Source organism: Seriola dumerili, unplaced genomic scaffold (genome assembly GCF_002260705.1).
Source record: "Seriola dumerili isolate Sdu_G_001 unplaced genomic scaffold, Sdu_1.0 BDQW01000138.1, whole genome shotgun sequence".
NCBI classification, from domain to species: Eukaryota; Metazoa; Chordata; class Actinopteri; order Carangiformes; family Carangidae; genus Seriola; species Seriola dumerili.
This window is the reverse complement of record NW_019174393.1, coordinates 2,747,037-2,765,434: the sequence shown is the minus strand read 5'-3', so window position 1 is coordinate 2,765,434 and position 18,398 is coordinate 2,747,037. Positions and strand designations below refer to the sequence as shown.

The following is an 18,398-nucleotide window of genomic DNA, read 5'->3' as shown; positions in this document are numbered from 1 at the left end:
TACAGCATGTGTGGCCCTTGGCATTACATCCATACAACTCTTAATAATAGTGAAAGTAAAGATTTATTACTTGTTACATGCTAATGTTGTTACATGCACATATACTGTAAGTACATTTTCAAACAAGTCAGTGTCTGTCAAACTATTAATTTTAATGTGCAAAGATTTAAAATACATCTCTGGCTGATGCTCAGGCCTGAACACTCCTATCGCCGATAGCAACTGTATTTGCTGCTGACCCCCTCCCTTGGTGCCGAGGCACCAGGGGAGCAGACCTCTTGGATGAGCTGACTAATCATGAAATGCTGGGACCATATTGAAAAGAGGGGACATGAACTGAGAAATGCTGGGACCATATTGTGCTGTGTGTCAAAGGGCTTAGCTGACAGATTGATGAGATGCGGAAATAGCGGAGGTAACTGGGGGGTGGGAGGGGAGAAGGGGGGGTGGGGGGTGGGGGGTCCCAGCATGGCATGGCAACCAGTAACTGGAGTCAGAGCAGGACTGCCTGCAGGCCTACCGGGCAGAGCCGGTGCAGGTCAACGCTCTTTGATTCTGGGTCCTGCAGCCGACAAAGGGCAGCACGCAGTGGGCAGGGCTGCTTTCCTTAGAACAGCATGAAAGCCCTTGTAATGGTATTTTTATGTGTTTTGTGAGAAGCTTTGTCAGCTTTGTGTGCTGATGTATGTGTTTATTTGTGTGTGTGTGTTTGTGCTTTTGCGGATGTGTACCATCCAAATGAACCTTTCTTGACTATTTTTTAATCTAATTGAGAAAAAAGCTTGAAATTAAAACAAAAAAAATTCATCTTTTAAAGTGCTTTAATCTTATTTTAACAGAAATATTCACTGTGTTAGCCAGGTGTTTTATTGTATTTTATTTAGTTGTAAGTTTCTACTTTTTTCTTCTTCTCTAATAGAAAGAGAAGATAAAAAAATTTAAGCCACGATAATCAATATTTCCATATTAAGAAATAATCATGATCAATCTACTTGTATGTGAAAGCTGCTGCTTATAGTGATGAAACCACAGAAAATTTTCAGCAGTTTTAGTGTTTTCAGCTCATTGTTTTGGTTTTCCAACCTACAACTTTACTGTTATGATTCACCGCTGTCATAGTGTGATTTTTTTTTTTTTTATGTTCAGCAGGCGCCGGAAAACCTCTAAAAAAAAAAAAAAAAAAATCTAGATATTTCCATTGGTTTTTATTGTACTGATTATCCAATGCTTTAAACAGACGTGTATTAAACATTTTGTCAAAGATACAAAGGGATTGAAACAAGGATCCACTGACTGACTCTAAAAAAAAATACTGCGATTTTCAACCATATACTTCCGCTCACACAATGCATTTTCTGGCAGTGTCTTAGCAACTGTTATTGTGGCATCTGGATTACCCAAAGTGCACTGCAGGGCCCCCGTAGAGTCGAACAGAGGGAGATCTCAGGCAGAGTGTGCTTCAGGAAGGGAGGAGGTCATGTCACAAGTTGTGTTGCTTTAGTCGGTGGATTTTCAGAATAATTTAATTAAAGAAGACGCTTTGTTTTTGCAAATTTTGCAGAAGACAAATGTCACAGGATTTAAAAAGAAAAAAAAGAAGAAATTGAAAGTAGTAGTTGTAGTAGAAGTGGGGCAGGGGTTGTGTGGGGGTGGCTGCCAAGTGTTTGGTCTGGTCACCATGGAAAACACTGACTGACTGCTCCTTGGTTAATGTTACACCAAGAGCATATTTACTAAGATTTTCCAGAACTACAAATCTGAGGATGAAGAACCTCAGAACCAAGACACACTCTAGATAATGAGCTTTGATGGCAGATACAGATAGAGGGCTGTTCAGAACATGCACACAGTAGTGAGGTCTGATTTGTGGAATTGATTGGGTCCATTGTTTCCACAGTATTTGCCACTATATGCCCTGTAATGTAATTAGGGCCAGGAGATTTATGCTGCTGTATAGCAGCCCAGAACCTGATCCATGTTGTGTCTGGAAGTCGGGCTGAAAAGCCTTCTCTCTGTCCAGCTGGTCCTGATTTCTGCTCTGGCCTCTGTCACTGTGTGGGGCTACAGTGCTGTTCACTCCTTAATTGAAAGCTTTGGTTTGTTGAAGGCTTTGTTTTCATGTTGCATCTGGAAGAAATATGGAAGTTGATGTTCATTATTTGCCTGAAAATTTGTAGCAAACTCAGATGGGAATCTTGTTCTGTGCTTTTGTGTTTGCCAAGGAATCGATGTGCATGAGAGACTTGCACCAGTTTAGCAGGATGGTAATTATTAACAGCCATAAGCTGCATTTTTTTTGCCTCCCACAGAGAGGCATTGCCCAGTTCCTCTACCCTTAAATCACTCGGCTACAAAGACTGAAGGTATACAGCAGAAAACCTGGAGACTTCAGGATTTTACTGGTGAAAATGAGTAAAATGAAAGACTAGAGCTCGTTGAATATGTCTGCTGTCGACAGAACAGGAGCACTGGAGCGTCATTGGGAAAACAGACGTTCCAGAAATCAGGATTTCAAGCGTCCTTTGAGACTTCTGGCTCGGCCCAGGCATCCCGTCGGCACGAGCACCTGGTCGCCTGACGGCTCCCGTTCTGCACAGCATGCGCACAGGGTGAGTCCATCCATGCCCACCCAGCTCTTCCTAAATCCACAGCTGATGGGGCCTACTGCCGCCACCGCCCACAACTCCAATATCCCAAATGAAAGACACGTCAAACGCTGCTGAATGAGCCCCATGTAGAGAACATGAGAGAGAAGATCCGTAAGACCCGGAGCATCTGTCCACCTCTCTGACACTAATGAATGTTAAGTAGGTTAGCTGCTGGTGTGTCACTGTCCCACAGGTCATTGTGACTGGTGGTGGCAGCGGGGCTGTGCTTTTGTCAGGGTGCGCCAACCCCCTGTGAGACGTCTAAAATGGCTGGGCCGCTTACTCCTACACACAATCCCAGCGCCAATAGTTGCCATATTGATCCTTCTTGCTTGCAGATTAAAGCATAAAAGGAGCTCTGTCCTATCAGCAGGGATCCCCACTGACTCCCAGAGCTCATTTCAGGGTCACAGAGTCCTTGCAGCCCCCTGACCCGGACCCCAATATGAACACACACAAACACCGGTGCAAGGCCGGACAGAAACCTTTCCAGGGATGAACTCCATTAAACAGGATTGGTCGGATGCTCACATTCATGGCTCATTATAGCTGACCCCGGGCTTTCTCTTTCTCAATCTGGGTGCTCTCCTATTCTGTGTCTGGCTCTAACCTGGCCAAAGACATGCTGAGGTGGTCACCCTCGCCTTTTGTTTGCCATTGATAGCTCGGCCGTTTGCTTGATTGTCTTCTGAACTGGATCTCCTCATCCGTTGTGTTGCGCTGCATTGCCGAGTTCCTGTGGTGTGCTTTTAAAGTTTTGTCTCCGCTTTGGGAACTGTGTCGCTCTTTTGTCTCAATCTTAGTTGGTTTATAGACGAATCCGGTGGCTGGTCAAGTGGTGCTGCCACTGCTGTGGTGGCAGAGTCCAACAGAACACATTAACATTTGGGTTATCGTGGTCGGCTGTCGTCCCCCCCCCCTCCAAAAGTTCAGGATAGTCTTTGTGAATGTGGGAGTTAAACATTCTCGTTTTTAAAAATTACCGATGATATAGACTTGGGGAAAAAAAACATCACTATGTACTAAATGACAAGGTGACAGTGTGAAAAGGGGGGACGCTTGTAGTGATGACTCCGCAGAATTATTATCTCACTTTGCAGCTCATCTCAGCTATACAGAGGTTTCGATGCCCTCATAGCGCCACTTTTAACTGCAGGAAGTTGCTGGTTTCAGTAAAAACACAGATAATTATGTGCAGAATTACCGACTACTTAGAGACTAGCTGGTGAACATAGTTTAGCATTTAGCTAGAGAGCCAGATATTTCTCTCAGGACTTGGTAGAGACCAGAAAAAACACAGAGCGAATCCTGGACTAAACATTCATCAGGTGGTTAGAAACTCCACTCCACACGTGTGGCAATGTTTCTCTGTAACTGCTTGGTGTGTAATATATTATGTACTACTATATAAAGTAGAGGCAGCTTGTTTACTTCTGTGTGTTACCCGGATTGATGTGCATGATGTGTGTTGCGTCCTTGGTGCTGACCTCACCAGGATGGAGCTCTGATCTCCGGCTCCCTGCTCGATGCCTGCTCCCTCAATTAAACGTTGATTAAATGCCTTTTAATGTGCCCTGACTCACAGACAGGGTGTAATCAGGTGAAACAGAATTAATAAAGCATCCAGTGTCGTGCTCAGGAGAGAGGGAAGAGCTCCCCTGAGAAAGACAGACAGATGGCGGCAGGAATCACCAGAGAGAGGAGAAAGCAGAATGGGAGAGGGGATAAAGCAAAGACCAGCCACCACTTTGGTGATTAGCTCCAAATTGGTAATTTGATCCAGCCCCTCCCACCTACTCTTTATTGATAAGAAAGGCCATATTTGACCATATTTCCCCCTGCTGGCTCAGACCAGCAGCACAGCACTTCCTGTCCTCTTGGGTCCCGCCAGCCCACGCCGTTCTGCGCTCAATGGATCTGACAGGAAGTACCCTGAGGTGGAGTTTGCGTGGAAAAGGGGGGACACACGCTGTCGACACATGCACACTGGAAAGCCCATCTGCCAGGAATCTGCCTAATCTCATCATCTGAATTGAACAAGGAAAAGAGGAGCAGCAATCACTTTAGACAAACCCTCTATGGGATTATGTGTTGTATTTGTGATGATGGGTCAAACCATGACATCAAAGGCAGAGCGAGGCCCATTGACTGATGCAATTTTGTTTGAGCTAATGGAGCAGCAGCTTTATTATTGGCCTGGCTTTTTGTTGTATATTCATGTGTCATCAAACTAACACAATCATACCGTATCTGTTGAGATTGAAAGTTGAAAGTCTTGACATTGGAAACAGAAGTTGAAACATCTGGATCTTCATCAGCAAATGGGGTTTTTCCCAGTTGTAATTGCAGATGTTCAAATTTCCATTTGTTATGAGCACGCTAAGGACTTTTCTTCTATGTGGGCGGAAAAACTGAGACTGAAAGTTCACTTTTGATCTTGGAAACAGTAGTTTGTAGAGATGTGCCATATTTAATCTTACATGTTCAATTTTACATGAGCATTTTTTTTTTAACTTCTCGGAAAAATGCTGCAACAAACAAGAACTCAGCATCATACAATAAAGCAAACCCCTATATGCTGAGGAAGATGGTGTGATGAGATAGCTCCAGTAAGTAGACCTAAAATAAACCTTTTGATAAAATTGTTTTGTCAAATACAATAGCTAGTTTCACAATGTGTAATTGACAGTTTGCTTAGGCCTGTAATCACAGTGCTGTTATGGTTACTGTTACATCTCTCAAGCTTTCTGTTCTCACATGGCACGTATGCAGTTGTCATTTATAACGGCAGCAGATCAAAGACACAATGTCGTTGTTGATTTCGGAAAGAGGTGGGCAAAAGCAGTCCTCTCATCTCTAGCTGGCAGCCATCAACTTTGTTGGCTGAAGTGATGATTACAGGTGGCAGATTTTTATAATTTCACTCTTTAGCTGCTTAGCTTACATACTTGGACAAGCAAGACAGAGGTTAGATTTATACTTATATTATTATTATTATTGTATCATTGGTTTCATTTTAAAGAGTAAAAGAGAAAATATCTATCTTGTCTAAGGAGTGTGATAGTTGCCAGTGTAGAGTTGCAGTTCACAATAGTGAAAATATAATACTTAAAATACTTTTTTTTTTAAATTAAAAATTTAAAAGAAAAATTTCCTTCATTCCCTTTCATTTGAATTTTGCCCTTTTTTCTTTTGCCTTATTTTCTGTTTCACTTCACATAATTTCTCTACTTTGTTTCCACAGGCCGACCCAACCCCCAGCCACTTCATCCTCTACTGTCTGAAAATGTACTTGATTTCACATTCAGCGTATAATTAGTAACAACAAGGTCACTGGGCCACAAGCACCCATGATTTGCAGGGAAATTGGTTGCTGTCCCCTGACGGTTCATTATTGGGCTGCAATTAAGTCTTCTATTAAGGATGGAGAGCTTGTGAGGTTTTTCCGCCATAATGTGCATAATCATACGTGATGTGCTTTGTTAAATACAACAGGTACGGCCTAAACGCAGCCAGCAGACAAAGGCGGTGAGATGGCCAGACCTGACGCTGGCCTCTAGCCTCTCATAGTGGCACTGAATGGGTTTGAGAGTCTGGCACAAGCTGGCAAAAAGCTTCACACCAGTGCACTCCAAAGGAAAGGGAAACACACACACACACACACACACGTATACACACATCAAGCTCCATTGTCCTCTCACCCTGCGAGCCCATTTTGCCCCCTGTCACCCACTCTGGTCTGGAGGTTACAGCCCATGAATGAAGGGTGAGTCCTGGGAGGATCTGCTCTCTTGCTCCCTGGAGTGGACGGGCTCTCGAGCTGACTCGGTGCTTCTGGGAGCTGCCAGGAGCCGCAAAGAGAGATGGATGAGCTGCTGTGCTGACTGCTGTCTACCGGCCGGTGAAGTGTCTCCATTGATTGATGAGTTAACACAGCGGACCCCCCCCACCCCCCTCCCCTGCTCCACGGGTCAAACTGATGCACCCTGACCGTAGGACCACCACACTCCTGAGGAAGCTACATGTTAAGAAGAAAAGGGGGAAGCGATAAGGAACAGACGTGTGTGTTCACTGAGCAGATGTTGGAAAGTGGCTGCGTGGGAGAGCACACTCCATCATCGAGTCCTCGGCCTCGGCTGCAGGAGCTCAAACCACTGGAGGTGTTTCACAGCAGCTCAGTAATCAAGACAGAGGGGTTATTAATGCACTGGTGGGGGTTTAAATGTCTCTGGAGAGCCCTCTCACTGTGTGGCTTTATGTTTGTTGTGCCAGGATTCAGTCATTGTTCCCAGCCTGGCGGCCCACGGAGCAGGAGATTGAGCTACTGAAAGCAGTTCATCTATGAACTCTTTTGACTGATCAATCTCAATCTGGCTCCGATAGATCTGTTTTTAAATTCCCTTCTGTAATCAATAACTTTTTTTTTTTTATATATACTTATTCGGCTTCTTTTCTGTTTCTTGCAGAGACCCGTTTATGTGTCTTTTGTCAACAAGGCCATCTTGTGGGATAGAGGACTCTGCCACTTCAGCGTGAGTGCTCAAATTAATTCAACAACATTTTCCTTTTTTTTATTCTCATCTTAAATCTCACTAAACATTTTTCTGTGAGGTTTGTTTGTACGAGTTCTCCCAAACACGAACGACCAAACTCTCTGGACTGAATTAAACCTTTTGTTTTGACCTGATACGCATCGCCTGTTCATGTGTAGGTGGTTTGATATAATGTTGGATGTTTTCCATGTCATGGATCATAAAGGAGAGGATACCTCCCGTGACAGGTGACGACCCACTGTCAGGTGTTATAACAGAGGATGTTCACCTGCATAAAGATCCTGAGCCTGTTGTTTTTACATAGATTTATATTATTTAATGTTTTTTATTTTAGTTTAGTAGTAACATATTTAAAATCCAGATTCATAAATCTTTATTATTGCTACGTCAAACAAGTGTGTTCCCCGTGACTTATAACAGATCTATATCTCTTATGATTTGACTTTGTACCCAAGAGAAACATCTAAAGACGAGAAAACTGATGAATGATACAAGTTTTCTTAAATCACTCGTAGGAACCCCTTAAGAACAAATCTGTTTGTACTAATGATTTTTGCACGAGGCCCATCACATTTAGTTTTATGGATTGATCCGTGCAAACTCCCAGCGCAGTCATAGGGTTGCAGCAAGTCTGTCACATATATTTACAATTACTGATTAATCACTGATAACACTTTATTTTAAACACCCCCCTGTTTAGCATTTATAAACAGGTTATAAACATTTCATTAATGATTAATATATGACACTATAATGTAGCTGTAGGCAGCTTGTGTTTATCAGTTATTGGTTAACAACTAAAACGCCAGCTGCGGGCACAATAACCGATAAACAAACAATGAATGACAATATAGTAACACACAGTTGTAATAACATAAAACAAAAGTCGTTAATAAATGTATGTAAACAAATAAATAAATGTGAACAAATGTAAATAAATACTGTACATTATGAAGAGTTAAAATGTCCCTACAGCTGCTTCACAGATAAGTCGTTAGTAGATGTTTATATACAGTTCATAAAGGTTTAATAAGGGGAGATAAAGTCAAACTAATCAATTAGAAATATCGGCCCATGTTTGTTGATAAATGACACGAATGATTCATCTGATATTAAACTTATGTTTAAAGTTCAAATTCAATAAAACTTTTCAAAAGTTAAACAAAATCCCAATATTGTTGCCTAGTGAAAATAAAGAGACACACACACACACACACACACACACACACACACACACACACTCCTTTCTCTCTCCTCCAACACTCACAAGTCTCCACCTCTCCCCTTTGCTCAAAAGAGTCTGGGAGTGGATGTGCCACAATTAACAGTGGGGTTGCCATGGGGACAGCAGAGTTGTGTGGGCTGGCTTCCTGTCTTGGTCTCTGGTTAAACAAACAAGTAAAGTCGGCAGACAAAGACGCTCGCCGGTCCTTACAGCCTCATTTACATCCTCGACTGCCTTCAGCACTTCTGCATTCAGCGAGTTCATCAGGGCCTGGCATCGCCCTCTGCCACCCTCCGTTTCTGCTGCGCTCCCGCTATATCTAATAAATCACAGGGCGGCATTGTGATGGTAAAACTGCCCCCGTCATACGGTGACGCTGCTTTTACAACGAGGGTTTTCCCCCCTGTCTAAACAAACAGACAGGCGGGCGACAAGAGGCTGTTGACCCAGCAGTCTGCTTTATATAGGCAGCAAAGCTCCCGCTCCTGTCACCTGGGACACGAGCTGCTGTGGGACGGTGCAGGACGAGAGCGCACAGGTGCCCAAACAAGGCGGCGGCGCCCGCAGGGGGAAGACGTCTTTATTTACCTGTTTACCCCTTTTGCATTTCGTGGACAGCTTTAGTTTCAAGTTATTTTGCATTCAAGATATTAGTATATGGATAGTTTTTTTTTTTTTATAAGATATAACACAATCGTATATGAAGTAGGTTAAATTAACTTTACCAGTGTTAACATTAAAATGCTGTTTTACACATTAATGCATCAGTAATAATCCAATAATATAATAAATGATAACTTTATCAATGATTTACTGATACTTCATCGATCAGTTTAAGCCATTAAGAAGAATAACATTTGGTTTTGAAAATTGGATCCTTTAATTGGATTGTTTTCACCACTTATCTGGACCGAAATCATTTATCAACAACTAATTGGCATCAACCACTGAACGACTTGAAGGATTAAAACATGTTTGACTTGATGGGTTATTAGAAAACAGGAAATCCATGAGCATTGATTAATGGATTACCAAGTTTTTAACGGCAATACTGCAAAACAGGAAGGATCAACATTTGCCAAAGGAGATTTTCAAACCTAGGCGGCCTAAAGGTTTATAACTGATCTGTAAAGCATCATTAAATCATTTATTGAACATTAATAAAGCCATCAGTTGTGACTTATAAACACCTTGTAAAGGGTGGTAACAGTACGAAGGAACACGACTTTAATTTGTGTTTTTACACTTTAGCGTTGCTACTTTTACTCAAATAAAGTTCTTCCTCCAACACTGTAAGTAATGCTGTATCAGCCGTCATGCTGTACTTTGCTGCGTTGGGTTGTGTTGTTTCAGGATGTGGGGGCTTGGGATGAGGGGTGTGGGCGGAGTCGATAGGCCCTCTGGGGCTGCGTGGGCCCGTAAAGCGGGGTCATTGTCTCACCATCGAAAGTAGAAAGTTGCTCTGAATGCTAAGCTGCATCTGAGCCTGGCTTCTGACACGAGCTGATAATCAGATTTACTCCCCTGAATCCGCCGGACTCCACAATGCGCCCCACTGTCGTCGTCCCCCGCTTTGCCTCTCGCCGGCCCCCTTCGCCAGTATCCCGACCCTTCATCCACCCCTCCCTCCTCCCCCACAGCAAAGCTAATTACACCCCGCAGAAACACAAATCTCCATGATTTAAAAAGTCACTTTTTTTTTCTGGGGTTTAACCTTGTTAGGGCCTAAGCCTGGCTTTCTTGTGTATCAGCTCTGTGAAGAATTCTCTGTTCCTGCAGACACTGGGACATAGACACACTTCTGTCTTTGCTCGTAGTCGTCCGCCTGTCAGAGGGTTCACTCGGAGGCAGTGTAATTAAGTGTGTGTGTGTGTGTGTGTGTGCATGTGTGCCTGTATCGCTGCTCATGTATGCTTGTGTGCATATGTGTGTGTGTGTGTGTGTGTGTGTGTGTTTAGAGGTGAGGGGGGGTGAAGGAGCACACGCAAGTCTGTCCTCTGCAGGCCATCTGGGACTCTGACTAACTAATAGACTTCCTACATTCATTGAGCAGTGCTACTTGTACATCTCAATCAGGGAGCTGTTGACCACAAACAGGCCCATAATGACATTAGCCAGTTCTGGCTGTGTGAGGACAGCGTGTGGGTTGCCTGACGCCAGGAGGTCAGCCTGTTTCCTGGGGGCCTGCAAGGGCCCGAAGGAGCCCACACGAGTGTCATGGGTGTCTACAGAAACGACAGTATTACCTCCTGTCACTGCTGGACATGTCCCGCTCGTTGACAGGTTACAGCAACATTAACTCCTTTTCCAGTCTCGAGCGATGCAGCAAACCAACTGTACTTTTGACTTCAGTCGTTGTGAATATGAATTTGAAGCTGGATTCTCCAGAAACAATATCCACCCTCTATTATTAGATTCATTTGTAGTAGTATAACCATTGCATTTCCTGTTCAGATGACCTTCGGGACGAGCATGAAAAGATGCATACATTAATACCATCGAATCAGTGAAGCTGGGTTGGGACTCAATTAGAGGAGAGCTTAAAATATTCAAACATAGAGTAACGTGTGATAAAAATACGACAACAAGCTAAAGAAACATGGTAAAATCACAGTATCAAGAGACAATCTCATTTCATTACATTATTTCTGTTGTGTATGATGACACTGTACTCTCTCAAAGTCATGTCTAAAATCTGGGAACACAGCATCATTACAATGACAAAGTCAAACAGGAAGAAGTCGCAGCTTCAACCTGATTAACAACTTTTTTTTGGAGGTAAAACTGAAAGTGAGCTCACCCCGAAATGTCGGCAGTGTGCGAACAGCTACGGCACATACGCTAAAGTAGTTTTTTGCCCCATCAGTCTTCTTTTTTTTAGCAAGATTCAGGTTGTCATGTTCTCAGATCTTACTATTATATGGCCACAACGTAGAAAATAAGACCCAAATTTAACAAGATCCAACCAGATACGAGCTTGGAGAAGATGAACTTTCAGGTAACACTTCACTGTAGTCACTACTTAGCATTCATAAGCAGTATGTAAACCTTTACTGGTTCAATGCAGACAGTGTAAACGGCTCTTTAGGGCTCGATCTTGCACAGAGAACTCATCAGCGTGACCGTGTGCGATAAGAAACATCAATGTGTGTGTTTAAAGGACACGCGGCTTTGTCCTGTACGCGATGTACGATTGCATTCGCATGTATGGATGCATTAAAAGAGCCTCTGCGTGGGTTGTAATGGCGCAGACCTACGTGAAACCGTGCGTGCTCAGACCCGTTCTGCAGAAGGTCACGAGTTTGATAACAGCAGCTGAGTCTAGCCTCACAAAGCCCTCCTCAGCCCTTTGACGGGCCTGAGCGACAGGTAATGGGGAGGCCGTAGGGGAGGAAGAGGAGCGTGGAGGAGAAAGCCCCCCCCTCCCCACCCCAACACCGGCTCTTGTTCTGCCGTTTCTACCTCACTTCTCCCTCTTTACATCAGAAGAATGCAAATCTTTAAAGCCTCCAGATCTGAGAGGAGGGAATCAGTGGAGATGGTGCAGGGATTTAAAAGCTGATCCTCCCTGTGTGAGTCACAGACAGTGACCCCACCTTCCTCCTCCATCTCCACCTCCTCCGCCCCCCCCCCCCCCCCCCCCCCCCCCCCTTCCTCACTCNCCCTTTTCACTCTCTGTCTGAAGGTCTCTTGGTTCATCATTGTAGTCAGACAGATGTTGTATTTCTGCGTTTTCTGTTTGTTTTGATTGTGTGTTAAAAGGGGTGAGGAGCTGAACTTCAGATGCGGCTTAAATCCAAGCCAAATAAAAGCCCCGCGTCCTGCAGGCCGTTTATTACAAGTGTTTGCTCTCTAAAGGCCAGAGACGGACTGAATGAGTCACTGGTTTTTCACTGGCTGGCCTCCTGCAGGCGGTCGTCCGTCTCTCCACATTTTCAATATTGACCGTCCCGCCTGCTTTTACCTGCCGTGTCCCGACAGTGTACTCTGGAGAGTTTTATCACCCTTCAGATCATGTTCTGCCTCCTTCCTTTCAAGCGGGCGGCAGGTTGTGGGTGGAAGAACACAAAGCTGGAGTCACTTTGTGTGCCGAGGAGGAGATGTGTGATCTGCTTTGTCAACACAAGGGGGCAGCGGTGCTACCGTGCATCATTTGAAATCGCCCTCTATAAACAGTGTAGGCCACAGCAGGGTTTTTCATTCAGGCTTTTATTTTGGCGGTGGCATGGCACACACTTGTTTTCCACAGTGACTTTTGTCTTGTGTGTTGATTAAATGTCAATCACCACAGACTGTTGAAAGGTTAGATGGGAGAAAAACGTCTGTCTTTATACAAACATGTACTTTATTTAAATTTTTTTTTTTATTTTATTTTAAGTTCCTTTTTATTTTATTTAGTCAACTTTCTTTCATCTGTTAGTTACAGGACTTTTGATACAGAACATCTTCTTTCTTTTTTTTTTTTTTAATTTTTTGTTTTGTTATTATTATTATTATAATTTAATATTTAATACATTTTAGTTTCATTTGTAATAGGATATTTTTATTGAATCTTTTTAAATTGTCAGATCTATATTGTATAAATAATAAATTTAAATGTACTTGTTGTTTTGTTTTTCATTATTTATTATTTTAATGTACTTATTTACTCATTGTATTGTTATTTTCTTATTTATTTGTTATTTTACTTATTCTTAATAGTTTTTATTTAGATATTTATTTATTATAGTTCTACTCAAATCTGTCTTTTTTGATCAATATTTATATACTTTTAATTGTAATTTACTTATTTTCCTTTAATTAATTAATTAATTAATTATTCATTTAGTTATTGTAATCCTTGTTTATTTCATTAGTTTTTCCTCTTTATTAGATTTCTATTATTTATTCATTTATTTTATAACTATTTATTTGCTGTATCTGTTTTTATTTATTTAAAACGATTACAAGCATTTGTTATAGAAAAGTGAAAATATTATTTGCCTCATACTAAAGTTTTTTTCTTCTCTCTCAGGCCCAGGCTCGTCCAGTTTGTCGTCCCTTGCTGTGTCCGCGGTTCCTGTCTCATATGAAAGCTCGTCCTGAAGACTTCAGACCTCCTTGTTTCCTGAGCACCAAGTCCAGAGCGCAGCCTCCTCCCCAGGGGAAGACGCTGCATACACACGTCCTCGCCGCCCCAAAGACCCAAGTGCCGGAGGGTGAGGCTTATCAACAAAACACCTGGTGCTTTCACACCACCAGGAGGAGGGCACTGACTCCTTTGACTCCGCAGTCCTGCTCATTAACAATTTTTCTCGCCTTTTCTTCTTCTCCTGGAGCAGTGGAGGTACGGGCCACCAAGCTCGTCGTTAGCTCTTAATCTCCCTCTGTGGTTGTGTTTGGTTAAGTGCAAATCTTGGCCGTCCTCTCTGGCAAGGAAGTGCCCACAGCGCCGCCCTCCTGGTGGTCCTCTGCTGGGAGTGAAAGGCCCGGGGCCGGGAGACCTGCCGCTCCTTTCAGAGCCCAGCCTCTGATGTGAAGGCATTTCCCCCAGCACACACCTCAGCTCCCCAGCAGGGCGCTGCTTTCAGCGTGCTGGGGTGTGTGTGTGTGTGTGTATAACTGAGGAGGGGGGTATTTCTCAGCACTGGGGTCTAATACTAATTATTCTACCATATGGTGGTCGGCTCCCTCACAATCGCCCTTAACCCTGCTCCCTGAAGAAACGTGCTGCGCCCAACGCCGTGGCTTTGCGCTCTGACACATGTCATTCATATGCACATCAGCACACACACCAATACACACATGCACCAGTTCACGTACACTTGTGTGTGTGTGTGTGTGTGTGTGTGTAACAGATGGGAATGGCAGGGCATTGTAAGAGGAGGCAGTGCAGAAATGTGCTCTCCAGTGTGTTCTCTTTATCCCCCTGTGCTGACTCCTCTCGGCGGCAGACCCCCACGAAACAAGAGCAGATTGTCTGACACCCTTCACCCCTCCTCCCTCCCTCCCTCCCTCAAAAAAAAAATAGGAGGAGAGAGAAAGGAAGGGGTGTGAAACGGCAAAGAGGGAAGAATGGAGAAGGCGAGAGGGAAATGGGCGGCGCTGGATGGAGTTGATGCTTGAGGAAGAGAATCTCAGNTCCCTCCCTCCCTCCCTCCCTCCCTCACGCACACACACACACACACACACACAAACACACTCTCACTGTGGTCAACAAAAAAAAAATAGGAGGAGAGAGAAAGGAAGGGGTGTGAAACGGCAAAGAGGGAAGAATGGAGAAGGCGAGAGGGAAATGGGCGGCGCTGGATGGAGTTGATGCTTGAGGAAGAGAATCTCAGAGGGATGAAAGGAGGTGTTCGTAGTCAGGAACAGGAGCTGGAGCAGGGGAGGTGAAGAAGGGAAGATAGAGGGATAAAACAGTGTGTGGGCATTTTTATGCATTTTCTGACAGAAAAGACAAAAAACAATCTTGAGCTCCAGCTCCTCAGATGTTTTATATCTTTTCAAACTGAGAGCAATCATGAGAGATCTGGGAACTTGGTTATTTTTCTACTATTTTCCATCATTTTATAGACTAAATAATCAATCAGTTAACTGGAATATAAGATAGATGCTTCTGGCCTTCTGTTTTATTACTGTAACTAGGCAACCGAGGCTTAAAGAGTACGCATCTTCACTTGTATGAGCAGATTTAAGGTTTCTCACAGAACCGACCCAATAATAATCTATTTGTAATTCACTTACATGTAATTTGTTTCGTCTGTCATATGAACATTTTACCCATGAATTCAACTGGAAAAAAAACAACCAATCTGGCAACGCGGCCGCTGGCGTTCCTCGAGCACTTGCTGAACGTGTTCACAGGACACCTGTGGCTGACATCATGTCATAATAAACGCGGTGTGGATACGTGCTCCGCTGCCCTCAGCTCAGAGTTGGGAAACAGGCAGCTGCTCCAGTGGGGCGATTTCTCGCTGCCTTTGTTGGCGGCTCGTCCCACCCAGCAGGGAAACAAGTGTGTGCTCCAGGACTGAGGGAACCAAAGTTGTCACGAGCAGGCTTGACCGTTCAGAAGCCATGCCCACATTTAAAGTCACGGAAAAGCACCTTGAATGAAAGACTCAAGGAAAATGTTTTGTTTTTGTCTGTTGTTTTGTTGTTGAAGGATCCGTCCGTCTCAGTCCAGACAGGAGAAGAAGAAGTGCTGTGCAGAACGAGAGACGGCGCTCTGCTGTTGTTGTTCCATGTCCTCCTGTCCCCGCCGCCCCACCGCCATCCACCATCAATCCAACACCCCCTCACCACAACACCCTGCCCCTCCACTCTGGAAGAAAAGAAAGCAACCCGAGCACTGTGCCAGCGTCTCCCTCCCTCTCTCATCCCGCTCCAGAGGTGGAAGATGAATCTCAGGAGAGGGAGGAAGCAGCACGAGCTGCTGCGGCGTCCGTCATCACGGAGCCGCACCGGGAGCTGCTGCACCCCGGGGCCGCTGGGTCAGAGCACCCGGCGTCACCGACCTCCCTCTCCCAGGGGTCGCTCTCAGATTTAAGTCGTCCACCTTCCAGTTTATTCAGCCGGAGCACCGACCTCACCAGCGGCAGGAGCAGCGTCCTGTCCGGTAAAACCTCTACAGTGACGGTGGAATTAGCATCAATGGATCATTTTAATCATTGATTATATTTTTAATAATTAATGAATGTAAAAAAGGAAAAAATGCCCTTCACAATTTCATTTATGATGATGTGCAGAAACATCCCTACATCTTAGACTCAACACAAACTGCAGAACACGTGATAAGTGAAAAGCTTCTTTTAGTTTTCACTCAGTAACATGCAGATGTTTCAGCTTCCACCTTAAAAGCACAGTTGAGAAGAAGTAGTTGAGAAACACATACAGTTATATTTCAGCTGTCGGGACAAAAAAGATTCTTCATCAGTATTAATTGAGAGTAATTAAGACTTTAACAGTCAATAACTCAATTATCTGCTGCAACAGGTGGGTGTGGTTTGATCAGATTTGACTGACAGACTTCCTTCTGTGTTTTTGCAGCAGATATCAGGGACTGGGACTCAGAGGGAGGTGGTTGTTTCCGCCCCCCCCAGCCTTCTCCAGTGGTGCAGTTACCTCCAGCTTCTCACCCTCCAGCTGGATCCAACCCTCACCAATCCCCAACGATCACCAGCGCCAACCCTCCTCTCTACGAGCCGCTCTTCGGCCGAACCAAACCCCTCCCGTCTCGCTCGGCTTCAGGCCTCCACCCTGATTCAGATAAACCTCTGAGCAGAAGCACAAAAACATCAGAGCATCTGCACCCAGGTGCGGTGGTAGATCCTGGTCTCGACCCCTCCTTGGACTCTGATCATGGCCGTGTTACACCGGCTTTCCCCTCAGCCACTTGGTCTTCCTGCCCAAGTCCCCAGAGGACCACTCCCCGCTCAGGAGCAAAGCTGACCCCTTCCCCTGCAGCGAGCGGGCTGGAGAGTCATCGCTGGCCCGTCCTGCCGCCCATCTCCCCCGTCAGAGGTGAGAAATGAGCTCTGCCAGCCACACATGGACCGTTCGCACCCCCCACCCCGCCTGGCGCTGTGCTCCTGCCCACGTTCTTACACCCTGATTGTCCTGAACATGGTTGGACATCCACCCGTAAACAAAGAGCCCGGGGCCAGACACAGTGAAATCAAAGCCTGCTTCTATAGTGAGGCGTTCAGATGCTCCTGCCCCCGTCCACACACTGTGAAAGCGTTGCTGTCAGCCTGTTTTTTCTCCCCCCGCCTCCTCCCACCACGTAATAAATAACGCAGAAAGCTTTTCTTTTTCCTCTAAATCAGCAATAGAAAGGAGGGCTTTTGATGAAAAGCTGGTACCGTTTGATTCCTTGTTTAAAGGCATGAGGGCCCCAACAATAGAAGGCGAGGTCCCTACCTCGTGTGCCGTGCCTCTCAGGCCCCGGCTCCCCCGTGCCTTCGCTATTCTCTGGACTCTGAGAGGGAGACGTGTAGCCGATGGTCATAAATCCACACTGACCACCGCTCGCTGACGGCAGAACACTGAGGAGGACCGCCACAATAGAATACCTCCGCGGCTTTCCTGCGGCCACTAATTTACCGTTCCCAATGGGGATAAAGGACGGGGGCCACTGACATCTGACTCCTCCGAGAACTTTATGAAAGAAAGCAAACAATGTGGAAATTGTGTAGGGATTTTCTCTTTTCTATCAGAGACATCTACTGTTCTCTGTGTGGTGCTGTCCTGCAGGGGGGCCCATGCTGTATCGGAGCACGCTGTTCTCTTCATGGCAGACACAGAGCGAGTGTCACTGGTTCATTTATTTCACCGCAGATGGAGGCGATTCGAGCTCAATGCGGCCTCAATGCTGCGGCGTGTAAAGCTTAAAGGATAAGTCTGGGTTTATTACAGCTCCGGTCTTATTTTTTGGAGTCGCGGCCGTCATCTCAAACAGTTTTGATAACACTGTTCTCAGCGAAGTAACTGCTGACACAGCGGCGTCGCTACGGCAAGATGCGCACTTTATTTGAAGGTGTTTGCACCAAAAATGTTTTACTTGAGCTCGGTCACGCAGCCGTACGCCCTTCCTCATCTGGCACTGTCAGACAATCTCAGTCCAGACTCTCCTGCTCTGTGGTTCCCTGATGGGGAAACAAGTTACCGAAAGGCAATCAGGAGAAGAGGCAAGAATCTCTTGAAGCCTCATCCCATCCAAGAGCTGCCCCTCTCCTAACACCCTCGCGCCACGTTCAGCTCAAACGTGAAGGGTTGTCCGGTTTAACCTTGGACCCAGCTGTCGTGGCAGCATCGTTCAGCGGTGCACTGGGTCACAGTCGTAATAAACCGCTGTGCATGTGTTATTGCATGTGATAAGCCTCTAAACTTATACCACTTATACCACAAAAGACGATTAAAGTCGAGTCGAGCTGTTGATCTTCTGAAGTTAAAGAAGCTAAAGAAGCTTCAGCACCGAACTCTCACTTT

The 18,398-nt window shown here is 45.0% G+C and overlaps 1 protein-coding gene across 1 annotated transcript in view; it reads left to right on the top strand.

Moving 5' to 3' along the window:
• The first annotated feature begins 2,364 nt into the window (after positions 1 to 2,364).
• LOC111224807 (flocculation protein FLO11-like) overlaps positions 2,365 to 18,398 on the top strand; it is a 50,039-nt gene continuing 34,005 nt past the window's right edge. Inside the window, exons 1-5 of the mRNA XM_022749465.1 lie at positions 2,365 to 2,609; positions 7,115 to 7,180; positions 13,441 to 13,624; positions 15,574 to 16,026; positions 16,458 to 16,931. Coding sequence (XP_022605186.1) covers positions 2,442 to 2,609; positions 7,115 to 7,180; positions 13,441 to 13,624; positions 15,574 to 16,026; positions 16,458 to 16,931 — 1,345 coding nt within the window. The 5' untranslated portion in view covers positions 2,365 to 2,441. The remainder of the gene's footprint in view (positions 2,610 to 7,114; positions 7,181 to 13,440; positions 13,625 to 15,573; positions 16,027 to 16,457; positions 16,932 to 18,398) is intronic.